The sequence below is a fragment of the Thunnus thynnus genome, chromosome 9 (assembly GCF_963924715.1).
Source record: "Thunnus thynnus chromosome 9, fThuThy2.1, whole genome shotgun sequence".
Classification (NCBI taxonomy): Eukaryota; Metazoa; Chordata; class Actinopteri; order Scombriformes; family Scombridae; genus Thunnus; species Thunnus thynnus.
In genome coordinates this window covers 7,641,778-7,659,783 of record NC_089525.1, presented here as the reverse complement: position 1 = coordinate 7,659,783, position 18,006 = coordinate 7,641,778, and the positions used below count along the sequence as shown (strand labels likewise).

Here is an 18,006-nt window from a genome sequence, read left to right as displayed (position 1 = left end):
TGCATTGTGCTGTTTCCTTTACTGTTATGTATTTAGGTCATTTAGAGACGAGACTGTAAAAGTTTGCAGCCTGTCATGTTGTCATGCATATCCAAGGGGATAATGTCAGTAAATTCAAGTAAGATACAGACTTTGATTATCCCGTGTGAAAGCGCAGCACGAAACACAGACATGAGGGGAGGTGGGGGGGGGGTAATTTCTAAGTCACATGAGGTGCCCAGCTAATATTAGGCCCATGCAAGTAGGGCTATGAGTGGTTGTGCCCTGATGACATAATAGAAGACTCTTTGCGCCAATTCATTTTGAAGGAGCAACGGCCAATGGGGAAACTCCAACACTCAGCCGGCCGACCAATGGTATAACTTCATCACTCACTCATAACCTCATGTATAGGGCTTACCCCACTGTTATGGTCCATCCAAAAACATACCAGCCTGGTTGGTACCAACCCAACATACCATACACTACCTGCTACACCCCAAATGTTTAGGAGGCTTAGAGATAAAGAGAGTGAACTGGATTGTTCCTGAACACACAAACACACACACACAAAAGAGAAAAAAGATATTGTTTTTAAACCCCCCAAAGGGAGACAGAAATTGCTCTGGCTGTGAGGAGAGGAGGAGAGAGAACTCACATGGAGTCAAATGACAAGGACAAAAAAGAAAGGAGAGGAGAACTGTGCTTGAAAGAAAGAAAGAAAGAAAGAAAGCAACAGGAGAAAAGAGATGGAGAGCAGTTGAGAGGACAAGCATTCCACCACTTAAAGAACCTTTTAAAACATGCTCTAGTTAAGTAGTAAAAGATCTTGAGTCTTTGGTATTTAGGAGAAAAAGCAGTTTAATCCTCCTCCACTCTTCTTTACCATAAACTATTGTCTCTGTGTTTATAATTCTTGATTTGTTTGATTATACTAAATGATTAATTCTGGACAGAATATTTGCTGCAACAGTAAGAAGGAGCAGCGCTTGACTGGAGAATCTTGCTCCAACAGACCTGGAGAAGAGGCAGACGACAACCTTTTCATAGTAGACTTTTTGACTTTTCATAGCAGGAAAAGCACAGGTGTTACTAATAAGATTAATGACGGCTCCTATTCTATTTAGGCGTCCCAGAACGCCACCACAGTGATTCAGTATTAACAATACCAAGGCCCTGGAACTGGAGCATCTGAATGTAACGCAGCAATCACTGATGTTATTCATTACACCTGTGCTTTTCTTGCACTGATATCTCAAAGTACCTGCTCCAGAAGGCCCACATGCTGCTGCTTTCTCACTAGATCACTCTCATTAGGCTCAGTTCAGTTTGACTTCTGGTCATGAATAGCATTCACACTTGTTATTGTAATGTGACACTCAAGACTGTGTGAACTACTGTATATTATGTAGATTATAAGATACAATTATGATTTTTGAGTTATGTGTGAGAAAACTGCAGAAATGAAGCTGCTGACCTGGTTAGTTTATAGTATCGTTGTAAATAGTTATGTATTTGATATTACATAGCCATGCTGATATACAGCAGAATACTGTAAGAGCACACTATTTTTTTAAAGGCTGGTACTGTGGAAAACAAGAAAAATGAACTTTGAGATGGGTTAAGGTGATGTCAGGATCCCTCCTGTGCTGTAAAATTACTCAATTCTATCTCCTTGGTCTTTTAAACCATTAGTACATCACACCAGGGAGTCAAATCAAATATGCAGGAAGCTTTAGCATGAGCCCACCACTTTGACTTTGTTAGGGAACTTAGATACAATCTTATTGTTCTTAAACATCCTTTTGAAATCTCGACTGTGCAACAGCAGGTTCCTTCCCTTCCTATTCATGATCAGACTGCGCTTCACAGGCTGCTACATACTGTCGTCTTACGTCTCCAGCTGCTGCCATTACTCAAGGTCAACATGTGGTATAAAGGAACTTGCATTATTCATTGTGTCCTATTCCAATTGGCTGCCAATTGGAGTAGGTGGTCAATAATAATGCTGATTTTATGTAAATAGCTTCTGAATCAGCCTGATGGAGGACAGAGGGGAATCTGGGATGTAAGGAAAGATGGATTTAGAGAAATCTAAACAACTTTTGGTGAATAAAATGTCACATATACGTTTAAAATGACTCAGTATTCTTAAAATGAGTCACAAAAGGCCATAATAAAAAATCTTTAAAGTTACATACTTTACCCTCATCACAAACCTGTCAAAACCTCCTGTTTTCATTATATATGCTTCCACCGGGGTGTGTTTTTAGGAAGTTCAACATCCCTTATCGCCGCTACGCTGACGACACCCAACTATACCTGCACTGAAACCAAGCCACACTCACAGTATTCTGTCTTCTTCTCAAGTTGTCTTGAGGATGTTTTTTCAGGTCGCTGACAAAAAATAAAACCTTTCTGGAGACGGTTTTACATGCTTTTATTACCTCATGTCTCGGCTACTGCAACTCCCTTTATGTGGGAGTCACTCAGTCTTCCCTGTCATGCCTGCAGGTGGTTCAAAATGCAGAGGTGAGACTCCTCACTGGTACCAAAAAGAAGAAAAAATAAAAAGACTACATCACCCCCGTACTGGCCTCCCTCCACTGGTTACCAGTGAAATATAGAACTGATTTTAAGGTTCTCTTGATTTCAAAGCTCTGAATGGTTTGAAACCAGCCTACATTTCATTTGAATACATTTCAAGACTTATTTAAAGATAATTCCTCAAACTTTTTTACATATGGTAGAGTATGTGAGTGAGCTTTCTGCCTGGCAAACTCATTTCATTCTCTGCATATTGGTTTTCTGTGTGAGATGAAAGAACTAGATGATGAAATGTTCAACTTTCTGCAGGCCATAGATAATAATGCAATGGATAAAGTTTGTCAAAGTCCACCCAGAGCAAACAAAGTTGTTGACGTTCTAGTGTGGCTAACCTGGCGTAAATCTATCTGCATTATCGCCCCGCTTTTTTCACTTTTGTCTCCCTTCTCAACTTGTTTTTATCAGTCTTTTCTTCCTGTTTTGTCCTTTTTTCGTTGTTTTTCTTTGCTCGCCTCTCGGTCAGAGGTATCGATGTGTGAGAGACAGAAGGGTCTGCATCTTAGGGGTGTCTAATGCAATTAACTTGATCACTGGGTTTTCAGTGTGTGTGTGTATGTGTGTGTTTGTGTGTGTGTGTGTTTTTGCGTGTGAAAGAGAGAGAGAGAGAAAGACAGACAAAAGGAGAGAAAGTTAACACCGATGGTCTTTTGAGTCTCATTCTAATCAAGTGTGTGTGTGTGTAGGGTGAAAAACATGTGTTTGTATCTGTCCTAAGCATCGACGGACAAATTAAACTGTGTGCGCGCACATGTGTGTGTGTGTGTGTGAGTGAGTGTGTGTACATAATGAACCTCTACACTCCCTTATTTTCCAGACCAGTGGCTGAATCATGTTGAATCATGTTTCAAGTGGAAAAAACAAAGGGTATCAAGACACCTCAACCAAACACACATACACACGCGTAGCATTATGACACAAGTTTGTCCATACAACAAAAACAAAAGGCACTGACATTAAATTTAAAAGACTGTTGTGTCTCTTGGGTCCTGTCTAGGTCATGTCTGTTTATGCTGACATTACACAAGAACACATAAGTTAAAATATTAAACATTACATTTAATATTTCAGCATCAGTGTTTAATTTTTTTTGAAGGGGAGAAATGTCATAGTACAGATGGGAATCTTATCCTGTTGTTACTCAAGTTTTTCTTTGTTTCATTTCCCTATTTGTGTGTCTGTGTGTGCGTACATTAAGTTCTTAATGCTCAGTGTTCACGTGCTGGTGAATAATTCAAACTCTGGTAAGACATAACTAGGTTGTTCCATATAAGTATATTTGTTAATTAGTGTATTTGATGCTATAGTCTACTTTAGTTGTTCCATTTGGAGCAAAATTTGTAATCTGAAATATCTTATACTCACAGTCAATCTGACCTTACACATGCACCCTCTTCACATAGAGGTAAAAGGTCAGAGTCAGGTACAACAGAGGCTCAGTGTGTTACTGATGGATAATACACCATGGTGGGTTGTTCGTTTGCCAAAGAGACTGTCCTCCCAAGAAAAATGACACAATAGGTTGAAATGTCAGTCGCCGCAAAATGACATTTAGTTTAGTCTGAGGAAAAGAAAACGAAGGTGTGCCAGCCTGATTCTTTGCTTCACCACCCTGTTTGACCATGTTGTATTACTTTACTTTGTATTACTTTACTTTACTTTTGTGTGTACACAGATGGACTGAATTAAATTAAAACTAAAGCATGGGAATGTGTGATAAGGGAGTAGACGACCCAAATGTCATTGCCATAATTTATCGGTTCAAGGACATGAGTTGAAACTCTGCGTACTATCTGTACTGTCATCCTTCTTCTTAGTCTAGCATTGCCTGTTTTTTTTTTTTTCTCTGTATTATACGATAAAAAAACATCCAAATAGTCCTAAACACAGCGCTGCCAAATGTCTCATTGCAGCTTGTTTGAATGTTGTTTACAGTTTCAGCAGCAAAATGGCTTTATCAAAGAGAGGAACATTATGGTTTTGCAGTTGGAAGCATAAATTTGCATTATTATGGAGGTATTATCAAGGTTATTTTGAGGACGTTTGTCAAAAACACATTCCCATTAATCATCAAATGCATGTGACAATGAGTTATTGCTTTTTCAGCAAGGATTGTTTGTGAAAAACATTTCTTGGAATAATTCACATAGGTAGTTGACAACACCACTGCTGTTCTTTATGTATGTTTTGAAAGTAAGACCTTTAAGATGAGCATTTCAACAATAGGATACTCAGGTTCTGTGGATGCAGGTCAGGCTAATGTCCCCCAACCATGACAAAGTTTAATAGTGGGTGATTTTGTTCTTCCTCTTGTTTTAGAGTGGTGTGACAGACAAAATACTACATGTTACAATGTGGCCTCAGCTCTACTTTTTTGTATATTTGCTCCCCTCAGCATGCAAATCACTTTTATTCTATTAGACAAACATTTGAGGAGAACAATCACTAGTGCTGATACAGGGACCATCCAGGTATTCGTATATGTACCAGTATATGGACCTGACCTTCTTTACCTTACATTTACCTTCTAATACTTATCAAAAATGGGATGTGCCATCACCAGTGACGTAAAATACAGATATAACAACAAGTCCTAGGGCCAAATCCACAAAGAGTAGATTGCACCCACTAATAGCACTGTGAATTGTGCACCATTTGCACCCACAATCTGCCCTGTTTTAAGGTTCTATTCACAAAAGATTTTGCGCTTATGATATGCCAGCGCAAACATGCCCATAAAGTTTTGCAGCTGAGTGGAATTTGCCCTTGTTTTGCGTCTGATTGAGTGAGCAGAGCAGTTTCCAGTGTTTCAGGCTTTTCTCCACATTTCAGCAGAGATTAGTCCATAATGAAAACTGCAGAGAGCACAAAAGCCTCAAATTGTGTGTCTTTCATTAGCAGAGGTGCGCACACACAGAGCTCTCCACAATCACAAACCAACTTTCATGTATTTTGCTTCTTTTACTTCTCTAGTATTTTGCATCTATAACATAATCGACTGAAATGTCCATCAAAATAGGCTACGGCTATCAATGTGACTCAGGCAGGTCTGAAACTTGTTAGATTAATGTCTGAATCTTACAATGATGTCGCTCAGGTGTCACTGAATGTATCTGGGATTTCGCCGAAACATAAGTGCGTCTCCAAACTGAGCAAGAGGCTCTGCGCGTTTACGCACAGCAGAGGTGACTTCACTGACACGTAATTAATGTTCTGTGTTCTGATACACATCCATACAGATCAGCTGTTACACACAGATTCCAGGTTTATACAGTGGAATTGTTTGTAATAAAGCAGTCCTTTATGGATGAATCCTGAGCTCCATCAGAGCTGTCAGGTCATTTTTATTTTTAAGAAGCTGAAAGTCCGAGATAAGCCTCCCACCCCATATCCACTTGATCCCCCCAATGTCTGACTGAAGATTTCATCATTCAATATCAATTCTATATCATTCAAGCCTCACAAACTTGAAGACTTGAAGAGAGAGAGAGACAGAATGAGAGAGAGAGAGAGTGAGGAGTGAGTGTGTGTGCAGTTAACACCAACTATCTGAAGATGTTAATAACTCCACCTTAACCGCATGCGGCTATCAGCGCTGGTCTTTGTGAATTAGACTGTTTTTTGCAATGAGGCTTATTTGCTCAGAAAGGGGCTGATTCTGCGCCTAATGTATTAATGTTACCTAATTTACATACATGCAAAAGGAACAGGTGCACCATGATGCAATTTGCTTGGCAGCGTAGTTTGCGGTGCATTTCACCCTTTGCAGGTGCTTTGTGAATTACACGCTGTTGTCGTTGGTTAAGATTTGGGGAAGATCGTGGTCATGTTCAATGGATGACTGTTGGGTAGGAGAAGGAATGTGAAGCGCTGACTCAAGTCATCACAGTAAGACACTAAAGCTCGATTTATGGTTGATCAGTACTGGTTCTTCTGACGAGATGTCAGACAACGTTGAAAATCAAATGTGTTTTATTTATTCCGAACAGCCACACTCAAAGGCAGAGTAAAATACTGACCGGCATAAAGGGGAGGGCGATGAGATATCATTTAAATACAGGGATAATGGCGCATATATTCAGACAATCTCTCTGAATATAATAGATAGTTAAATAAATAGTTTTTGTCATGAATGAAAAAGGAGAGCTAGTGAAAGGAGTTCAAACTCTGGCTCCTCTCACCTCTGCTCCACTGGCCAATCACTGCAAAGAGTGGATGTGAATGTCGGCTGGTTGGTGTTGGAAAGTTAGAGAAATGTCCCTGCATAGCCATCTCTAATCCGCTGTAGGAAAGGTGTGGTGGGATTTCTGAAGCAATTTGACCATCTGTCAGGCACATCTGAAGGAGTATATTACCCCTTTAGTATGCTCAACGATCTACTCCACCTTCTACTTAAGGTTTGCAGCAGTATGTTTTCCTACTTTTGCCTTTTTTTCTGAGAGAGAATAGTTATTTTCACGACCACAAGAGGTCGTTTTCTAGGAAAATGTAATCACACTAAGCAGACATTTTGACTGAAAACAGTTATATTAACAAAATGTGAAAGGTTGTGTTGGTGTGGGTGTGTTGCTTCAGGAACCAATGAGATGAAATACGAGTTTGAAAGTTTATCAGATGCAAAAACATGGCAGAGTAGTTTAGAACATTATGAAGAAGGATTTTTATTCTACTTACAACTGGAAAGTTACCATGGCAGCAATCATTTTTGTTGCAACAATCACGAGGGAATCAGAAGAAATAAGAAATTCACATTACAAATAAATTACCAGGACTGTCAGGAGTGATTCCACATATTTCATTGGCCACTGCAATGACTTACCATGTTCTGTCCAACGTTAAGACAAATTCAACTTTATTGCTTGAAGACGCTGTGTTTTCTTGCTGGATCTCTCTGCTTTAGAACCCCTGGTGTATCAATGTTTTTTCATGCAGTGCTTTTCTCTGTCGGACAGGGGCCAGAGTTTGAACAAACAACCAATGGTGTGGTTTTTCTGCTGAAGACAAAGTCTCAGGTATAAATGTCTTTGTGCCATTTAAAGAGGAGAAAGTAGGGTAAGAAAAAATGAAATTGCATAGGAAATGTGGGCAGATGAGCAGATGAGAGTGTTCATGCACCATCAGTCTGTATTAGTCTCTGAGAGATACTGACTGTTGTGGTCCTACCTCAGTTATTGAAGCACTAAAATATGCAAGAAATTAGATAGCCACTATTTGACTACATGAGTACAATGACACCTACAATCCCACAAACATGCATGAATGCATCTGACTCGATATCTTTCATACAACTGGAATGACTGAGAAAACACAGAACAGGATCCTAAAACATATTTAAGTGATACTTTACAAGTGATGATGGTGACTGACATAGTTTATTTCCACCATTAATCACCAGTTATTCGGTATTTATGCCACTCTACCTGTTGACTGTCAAACTTCATCAAGGTGTACAGCATTTGAGAAAACTACTTTCTCTCTAAAACTGAACTTTAACCATCCTCGCACTCGTTAGGTGTCAATTTTCACACAACCATCTCAGTTGTCAGTGTTAGATTGTCACCACAAATGTGCGTCTGGACTCTACTTCCTGTGGCAAACATCCAATAATTCCATGTCAATTTACAAAATTCACAAGCATAATATTAATGAAAAGTCCTTTCCTGTGATAACTTACATTACTGAAGAGTTTTCTATTACACAAATTATTTTTTCTAATGAAGAAATGTTTAAATTCTCTGTTTTCTTATGAAAGGAAGAAAAGGAAATGGAAGAATCTCAGTTAATGCAGTTAATGCAGAATGATCTGAATGAATGCTGGGATTCAACAAGCCTGAAAGGCATTTCAATTGTATTTAAGAAACAATAATAGCTGTTGGACAGCTATTAAAACATCATCTTTTAGTTTGAGCAAAGAGATTTGTTGGTCATCTGCATCTCAGCTCAGGAAACCTTCTGGCACTTCGATGGCATGACCTTTTTAGAAATACAACTGTGCCCGGAGCCCAAGTACCACGAACTGGTTTGGGGATGCAAACCCAGATGATGAATGCTAATATGGGCATCATGCATCTTGAATGACCCCTGAGCTCTTACTTTTAAATAAATTAATACTCCCTCACAAACACCCCAAATATAAACACCGCAATATTCTGCACTTAGTGTTGTTTGTCTCTTACCCTCTGTCTCTCACCATCTCTGTCTCACTTACTATTTAAGTTGCAAAGTCATGTTAATGGGAAGTGTATTTGTGTGTGTGTGTGTGTGTGTGTGTTGGGAGGGGGGGTTAACCTCATCGAGCCCCTCTGTCTTTGGAGAACAGAGCCAATTTCACAATGAATTAAGAGGTGAGTCTCTAACTAGGTCATGGGCCCTTAACGCATGCAAACACACACACACACACACACACACACACACACACACACTCACACATACACACACACTCACACAATTCACAGTGTGTCGAATCGAGAAAGAGCGTGAGATAGATGGATGGAATGGGAGGAAGAGCGAGTAAAAGCGTTAAAGAAGAACAACGCAACGCTGAGAGACAGAAAAGAGGGAGAGAGAGAGAGAGAGGAAAGGAAAGAAAGCAGACAATAAGAGAGACGGAGAGAAAGTAAAAGATGTACAGTAGATGGAGCAGGTTGGAAGAGAAATGCACCCTGTGCCCTACAGAGAGCGTGTGAGTGTGTTTGGGAGGGGGAAACTGTCACGCAGGGGAAGTACTGTAATGTTGCATTAGGCTGAACATTATTCCAATGAGGTTACAAACATTTTACACTATAATAAATTGCCTCTCTTTGTCTGTCTGTCTCTCTCATCCTGTCTCTCTCTCTTTCTCTCTCTCTCTCTCTTACACACACACACACACACACACACACACACACACACACACACAAATATGTACCTCAACACAGAAATTCTTTGCAGTGTTAAATTTAGCCTGAATGCTGTGTACTTTGCTAACACACATTTTACTTTGAAATGCTTATGAAATATGGATGAGACTTTTTTTTTTCAAATGGCTACGGGTGGAGAGTGAAGAAAAAAAGGAAAGAAAGAGAAAGAGAGAGAGAGAGAGAGAGAGAGAGAGAGAGAGAGAGAGAGAGAGAGAGAGAGCTGGATTTATGATGAAGAGTTGCTTCAGACAAAGTCTAGAAAAAAAAAAAGATTTGATGATAATGTCCCCTAAATCTGGACATTAGCGCTGATTGGATTAGCTCAGAGATTTAGCACAGAGCAGATAGGAATTACTTACTGTACAGAGCAGGATGTAACAATGAAGCCTGAATGCAAAGAGAACTTTGGACTGCATACAAAGCCTATGTCAAGATGAACTAGGAGGTGAACAGGTGCAAATTTACTCTTGATGGATGAGACAAAAATGCATCCAGGCAAGTTGAAAATGTTCAAGTTGAGAGCTAGAGGAAAGATGTCAACAGTCATCTTACACCTTAGTAATAAACAACAAAAGCTGCAGAAGTGTAATAGATAAATACTCTTTAAATAATTACATAATGAGGTGATATTAAATAGAGTAAGCAAAATATCTGTGTCAGTACGTTAGCTAGTTTACACAACATAGCATAAACTGTAGATCTCTTTCTTTCTGTTAGAATCAAACTCACTTTCTCTTCCATATTACCTCATGCTGAACAAACTGAATGCAGTGTGAACTAGCTACAGCGTCACAGTCAGCGTTGACTGAACACTCAACACGGATCGAACTTCTGTTCAGCTGGTTCAACAGGTGACCTTTATGATGTGGACTGTCAGGTCAGTCTCTGAGTTGTGCTGTTGTCAATAATAACATACAGTCTCTCTTGTGTTGAGATGCACATGTCAATGCGCTGCAGAGAACGCTTCGATGATGTCAGGCCAAGAGTTGCTGGTGGAGGACAGTTTATCTGACATCGTTACAGGATGCGGCTGCAACTATGTGACACATATTGACAGTTTCTATGATGGATGTCGATCATTCACCTCACATCACAGCCACAGGTGTATGTTGTCAGTGACTTCATGACTTTGTAGAGCTCAAAACACAGTACAGAACACATCTGCGTCATGTGCAGCCTGTCTGATCAGGTGGGTGGGAGGAGACAAACACTAGAAATCCTTGATGTTAAATTTGCACTGTCTTACATGGTTGTTATACTCTCAACTCCTGCTGCGACTCCTCTCCCACTTCAGTGCAGTCAAGCTCGGTGCAAGTCAGGAGAATACCAATGTAGCTGTGTTGAGCCATGTACTGATTACATTTACTCTTGTTACTATGACAAAGTAAATAATTTGTACTTACGCTTTTTGAGTATGTTTAAAAATCATTAATTTTACTTTTGAGCGTGCTTTACATAAGATACTGTACTTAACTACATTTCAAAGCGCATCAATTAAAGAGTAAGAACAAAAGTCACATGAAAAAGTGATAAAGCGTTTGAGAAGACGACTGAAGAAGAGAAAGCTGCTGGTGTGTCTGCAGCCACAAATCACATATTGAAGGCTGTAGATTATTTTTTTTGAATGCTCCAGTCAAAACAGATGACATGTTTTCTTTGATTTGCTTTTACCGTCCTTTTCATACAACAGCAGACCACAAATTTAGATTTCCTCTCTGTATTATACACATATAAAGACATAAGCGCACAGCGTCAGATACATCTTAATACACCTATTCTTGTTTGTAAGTGCAGGCTTGCGGGCAAACACACACGCGCACACACACACACACACACACACACACACACACACACACACTCTCTCTCACACATACACACACACACACACATACACACACACAGAGCTGTGGTGCGGTAAGTAGCAGATTGCTCCTAAAGGCAGCTCAGGGCTGATGGAGCTCTTCATTGTAGGACATGACGGATATAAAAACAAGGCTAGAGAGTTCAGTCCTCCTGCTTCTCTCTCTCTCTCTCTCTCTCTCTCTCTCTGTCTTGGACTGTCTGCAGACATTTCCTTTAATAAAGAAGCTCTTTAAACTTCCAACCAGAATCAGACATTTGATTATTTCAGTGAATATCATTATTTCATCAGATAATGATGGAAATCAGGGTTGAGATGCAAAGAACAGCCCTGGCTTATTTTTTTCGGTTCTATAAAACCTTTATTTTTCACTTCTATGTTTCATTTGTTTCACAGATTGAATTGTCAGTCTTCACTTTGACCGAGTATTTTCAAATTCCCACTTAATCATTTCCATTTATTATGATTTTTAATATTCCTGATTTCTATTTGATTTGCTTTCACCTGCACTTACAGAGAGACTGTCAAAAAGACATTTATCATTATTATATGTAAATTTCAACCTTAATTACCCTCGACAAGTCTGGAGCATCAAAATGTAGGTTTCAAAACTGCATTCTGGAATGAAATAAGTAATATCTTAATAGTTATAACTTAATTTATCTGATTCTTTACTCTTTATGTTTTTTATGCCCATTTTTATCTGAATTATTTAGTTTGTCTCTTCTTCCAGCTCAGTTTTGAAACTTGAGATATTAAAGACAACACTTCAAGCTATAATGTTTTGCTATTTCTACAGTTTTTTACTGCATCCATTTCATTCTTTCGGTGTCTGTCCTTGTTGCTTCTCCTGCATAATCTGAAATGTACACAAACTACTAATGCAACTTGGGTTTTTATCTCTATTCTCCTCCTCCTAGAAAGAGTTCTACCACCTCTTCTCTGCTGATTCTGAGAGATCTGACCCCATCAGATCTGTTCTATCCAGACAACCTTGTATGTGCTTCATCTGTCTGTGTGTGTGTGTGTGTATTTGCACTCATATTTGTGTGTGTCTTGCTGTGTAATCTATCTAGACTTGCTGACCCTTAGCTGAGGGTCACTTTAGCTGACTGTTAGTGCAGTTGGCCACGGTCCAGACGACCAGGGTTTGAGTACCGGTCTGGGAATCCTCCCTCGCCACAATATCAATATGACTAAAATGAGGTTGGTTAAGGAGTCATTAATTGCCCGGTCCTGCTGCGGCTTCTTCATGTGGCAGCTCTCAGCACTTCTGCGAACTTGTTAGGCTGAGGATAGTTTCCTTGGGCAAACAAACACGACTGATGACGTCCTCACTGCTGTATAGTTCCAACAGGTCGCTGCAGTCTCTAGAAACTGCACTTCTATTCTCATCGCTCGCTCCACAGCGCTGTGAGCAAACCACAAATTATGAACCATGCTTTGCTCTTTAACTGTCATCTGGTGCCACTGGTCAGCAGGTGTCACTGAGTGTTACCATGAAAACATAACTCTTAGTTCTGAGATAGCCTGGAAGTATGGTGTTTTTGCTCTTAAAATAAGTCATTTATTTTTGTGAAATGTCCTACTTTGCATTCATCTAAAAGCAAAGTAAGGACTGGTGTAATGCTGCAGACTTCTAAAATATCTTTGTGAAACCAGCCCCCATGTTGCACAAGTCTAGACCCAAGAATATCCCAGGAAAACGACACTATGAACAGCATTGTAAACACAAGAGATTACCCCAACTTTACAAAGTGTACACTTCCCTCGGGTGCAGCAGTTAATTAAAAGCTGCGAATGTTTAAAAAGTTATAGTAGGAAGCTTTGAAGGAAGCACACTGAGAGTGTGACGTTTAGAACGTATCCTGCTTTTCCCTCAGACTCTCTCAGACAACTTTGGGTCTATTTTCAGCTCTTCTTTTCAGCTAAGTGTGTTTCGTAGGAATCAAGATCATAGCCAACAGCTGATCTGCAAGCTCTGCCTGTGTCTTTACTTTAATCTCCATTTAATGTTGAAAGCACGGCGATAAAACCTGCTGCCAAGACACACAGACCTAACTACAGGATCAAGGACAGAGATGTTTAGCCAAGGCCTGGCACACACTGACAGATATCTTAGGGGCTGGTTTCACTGAAAATCATTTTCAGCGTGAGCGTTCAGTCTGAGGTACCGAGCTGAAGTTGAAGAAATCCCTGACTTCACCATGTGAGATAGAGGGATCCTTCACAACGGCTAACGTTGCTGCAAAAATGCTGAAGGACCATGACACAGTAAATCTTCTCTTCTTCTGCAGCTAGCCAGCTGTCAAAGATGCACACACACACACACACACATACTTATGCATGCAAACACACATACACACACATATCTTGCCGTTGGTCATGAGCATTGGCCTGGAATGGCCAGAGAATTGGCCCTGAGCTGTGTGTGTGTGTGTGTGTGTATGTGTGTAGACATGGAGAGAAAAGAGGCAGACAGAAACAGTCAAAGATCTAAATGTGGAGCAATATAGAGAGGAAGGAGAGAGAAGCTGAAAGAGTAAAGAAAATAATAAGAGTCAGAGAGATATTCTGGCTTCCTATACAGGATGAGATAAATTGGCCTCACAGCAGTTGGCGTGTGCAGCATCCTGCAGACACACACACACACACACACACACACACACACAAATGCAGAGCTCAGTTCATTCATGCTCATATTGTGTCACTGAGTTAGTTGATCCCCATATGTTAGCTTGCTTCCCTGCTCATTTTTGTAACCTGCCTGATGACAAAACACAACACATGAAATAGCAGAAGGTAAAAACTGAGTGGCATGTGAGGTTTAGCTGCTTTTTTTTTTTTTTTAGGTAGACATAAACGGCATGAAATGAATTCATAGTGTATAAGAACAGCCTGATGTGGGATATTTCAGTGTGGAGTTGTTGTTTTTTTGTTTGTTTTTTTTTACATCAATTTTTACTGTCACAATTACAGAACCTGATATTTGATATGTAAATTTGGACTGATGACATCTCTCATGAGCATATTTGCATATTTTCTTGTTCTCCCTGGAGGACGTCATGCACCCACATATTATCTTTAAAAATCAGTTTCTGTTGTCTATTTTTATCTTTTTCAACATGATCCCCTTTCTTACTTCAAGTACCTGAAATTGTATCCCAATTGAAAATACGATTGGGCTCAATGCTGAAAATAAGTGATGTATTCAACTGATACCCACAAGTGACATTTTGTTTCAGGGGTTAATATCATCTTTGTACATTTTGCTCTTTAATTTGGCTACTTCTGCTGCAAGAATGAGGATTACAGCAGCACTGACACACAATTTCCCTTTACATCTCATTTACATGCTTTTATTGCCAGTTTTTTTGACTACTGTTATAATATATTCTTAAAGTCTATACATATATAGGGATAGCATTTGCTAGCAATAGTCAATGTAAACAAGCCACTGGAGGATTTCAACATGGGAGCCTGCTCCTTTAACAGTACATACACAATGCATGTTTGGGGAGACATGTATAATAATGGCTGTGATTTCACTTGCATCACACACTCTCCATCCACAAGAGAGTAGATGAGGGGAACCTAGGAAATGTTGTACTGAATAATTCCCTGACAAATGAAGCAATGCCTGTTCAAATCAACTCCACTGAACAAGAGGCAGCTGCACATCTGAACCAGAACACAAAATGTGAGATAAAGGCGGCCCTGACTTTGGTTCTGGGTATCAGAAGGCAAGAGATGTGGAGCACTAAATGTAACACCGTATCCTCTTTCAACCTCGTGCTGCTTCATCACATTATATCAGCCTGGAAAATCACTCATTGTGTGCGTTTTCATGTATGTGAATGCGAATGTGCGTAAGCCAAACACTGTCCGAATGTGTGAAACAAAGGCAGGATGCATGTTAAAGTGTGTACATGTGTGTGTGTGTGTGTGTGTCAAAGAAAATAAGCACAGTATGTTTTCATTGCTCTCAGATACCAACATGCATATTGCACATGACACAACAACAAAATGCAAGCAGGCGTGTGCACTCAATCAAAGAGACTGCAACCCATCCCCACACACACACACACAAATGTGCAGATGGAAGTCAGCTTATATTCAAACAGCAAAGTGCAGATGTTACTGCCAAGTCAGGGTTAAGTCAAAAGCCACTGAAGCTTGAACTGTGTATGTTTAATCTGGGAATAAGACAAAGGCCCCAATTACAAATAAACACAATGAAGCCAGGAATGTAAATGTACTAAATTGTTTTATGGTAGGTTTATACTGTGCATTGAAGGAAACTTTGAAAGTGCTGTAGTAATGATGAATGATATATTGCTGAGTCTAGGCATCTGTCAAAAAATAATGGATGCTCCAGAGTCACTGAGTGATCTAGTGTATATTAAAAGCAGGAAGAGTACATAATCCTTGTTGAAGGAGAGGAATTATACGCACATCACGTAGGTGCAAGGCTATTATAAAGCAGTATCAGTGAAAAAAGGTAACGCCTGCACACTTACTCCAAGCCACAAAATTTAATCTGGACAACATTTCAGTCAAGTCAGAAAGAACATTCTGACATATCCAGATTCAATTTTGTGGCTTGGAGTTAGAGTACATTACCTGCCACGGTTGAAGTCCATTTCATTTCTTTGATGGCAGTCAGATAAAAAACTATCTGAGTGGTGCAACACATGTGCAATTCATCAATGCTACAATTCTGTACAATTAGAAGGACTAAATAGATACCCAGGTTACTGTTTGCATACTGTCTGTTGGCCACCCAATGGATCCAGCACCTTTCCAAATGACTTGTTTGTGCTGTCTTATGCCAGGTTCAGACTACACAATATTTTTGTCTGATAAAATGTCACTGTGTCAAATTAGGGGATTATAGAGTCATACATTCTTGATGTGACTTGGCCGAGAGACATGACAGACACATTGGTACGTGACCAATCATGGATTGTCATCTTTTATGATCTGCGTGATGTATTGGAAGGAGTTTCTAGGCACGTAGAATGTAAACAAAAAATGGCATCCGAAGCGCTGTGTATGGTACTGGCTGTCTGGTTGCCATAGCGCCATGAAACTTCCCTCTGTTTCACAGTTCCACCTAGCAGCATGAGCAGCACCAACAACATCGTCCCAGATGCAGCATCGGTTGTCGTCCACTGTGATACTCTACACAGGATAAAACGATCAATTGTCTCACCTGATGCAAATTTGCGGTCCTGATGCCCTATGTCTGTCGGGTCGGCCTGTTATCGAGCCGATATCGTGTATTCTGAATCTGACATTACATGTCCTATTCTATGGCATCGTTTCTCTATACCATCATCACAACCCATCCTATCCCATGATTTTCCTATCCTTTTCGTATCTTATCCCATCTTATCCAATCCCATCCCATTTTACCCTATCCTTTTCCTATCCTATCGTAGCCTATCCTGTCTTATCCAGTCCCATCCCAACATATCCTGTCATTTGCAATAATCATCAATACCACTCTATCTGGTCATACTGCCCATTGTATATTGTCCTATCCCAACCCATCCAATCCCATTAAATCCTATCATTCATTATCTTTAATAATATAATCTCTCTAATTGTCATGGATCCATCCATCCATCAATGTGTACAGTACAGGTAGACAGCATACAGTATTTCTGGCATTAGGAATACGTGCTTCTCTCAGCATAGTCAGCATATAGTCAAAATATATTTTGACTTCTGAATTGCATACTTCCAATAAATGTTGTTTTCTTTTCAAAGTTTTGTAATTTCTCAAACCACAATAATGAAGTAAATATGATGTATATTTTTCTTTATAGGACCATCCATCCATCCATCCATCCATCCATCCATGCACTGTGTCCTACCTGTGACTTTGAGTTGTGTGGTCCGCCGCACCAGTCTGGATCCATACTGTAACTCACAGGTGTAATTTCCCCCGTCGCCCTCCTCCACCTCAGGAATCCAGATGTGTGTTGTGTTCACAATGATGGAGCTTCTCCATTCAACCCGTTCACACTCCTGACAGGAGACACAAGCAGACTGATTGAACTACAACACTCTACAGCAGACTTCGGTATAGTTACTCTCATATTTCTTTATGTGTGCATCGTACCTTGTACCAGGTCATCTGTGGTTGTTTGTATGGAGCCAAGTAGTCTTCTATATCCCTACAGGTGATCATCTTGCTGTGGGTAATCTCAGCTTTCTCCAGATAGCGGATTTTGCTGCTGAAGCATTTCCCCTCGTCACTCTCCTCCACCGTCATCGACATGGACACTTTCATGCAGTATGTTGAGTTCCTTAAGACATTACACACACAACATTGGGAAATGTTACAATCACGTTCCTCTACTTACATTAGCAGGCGTTTGTACTCTGAGACAAGAGATACATAAAAAGTGAATAAGCAGCATAAAACTTGAAGTTCTAATAACAAATGTAAACTCCTCCCCACACAAATGTCCCACATACACAAGCCCAGCACCCTAAAATGAATCTGAGTGGATTGTATTGAGCACATTTGTTCATCCACTGATGTACTGTGCTCATTGTGTCAAAGGGAGTTAACTACAGCAGTGACATGAGTCATTCTTTGTCCAACACTGGAACTCTGCGTGAAACAGTGTAGGAGCTGTTTTCATGGTG

At 40.0% G+C, this 18,006-nt stretch overlaps 1 protein-coding gene across 2 annotated transcripts in view; it reads right to left on the bottom strand.

Moving 5' to 3' along the window:
• Positions 1-18,006, bottom strand: part of il1rapl2 (interleukin 1 receptor accessory protein-like 2) — a 168,867-nt gene that overhangs the window by 122,581 nt on the left and 28,280 nt on the right. For both annotated transcript variants that reach the window (XM_067598599.1, XM_067598600.1), the window contains exons 3-4: positions 17,474-17,660; positions 17,226-17,379 (exon numbers count right to left, since the gene is read on the bottom strand). In XM_067598599.1, coding sequence (XP_067454700.1) covers positions 17,226-17,379; positions 17,474-17,660 — 341 coding nt within the window. The remainder of the gene's footprint in view (positions 1-17,225; positions 17,380-17,473; positions 17,661-18,006) is intronic.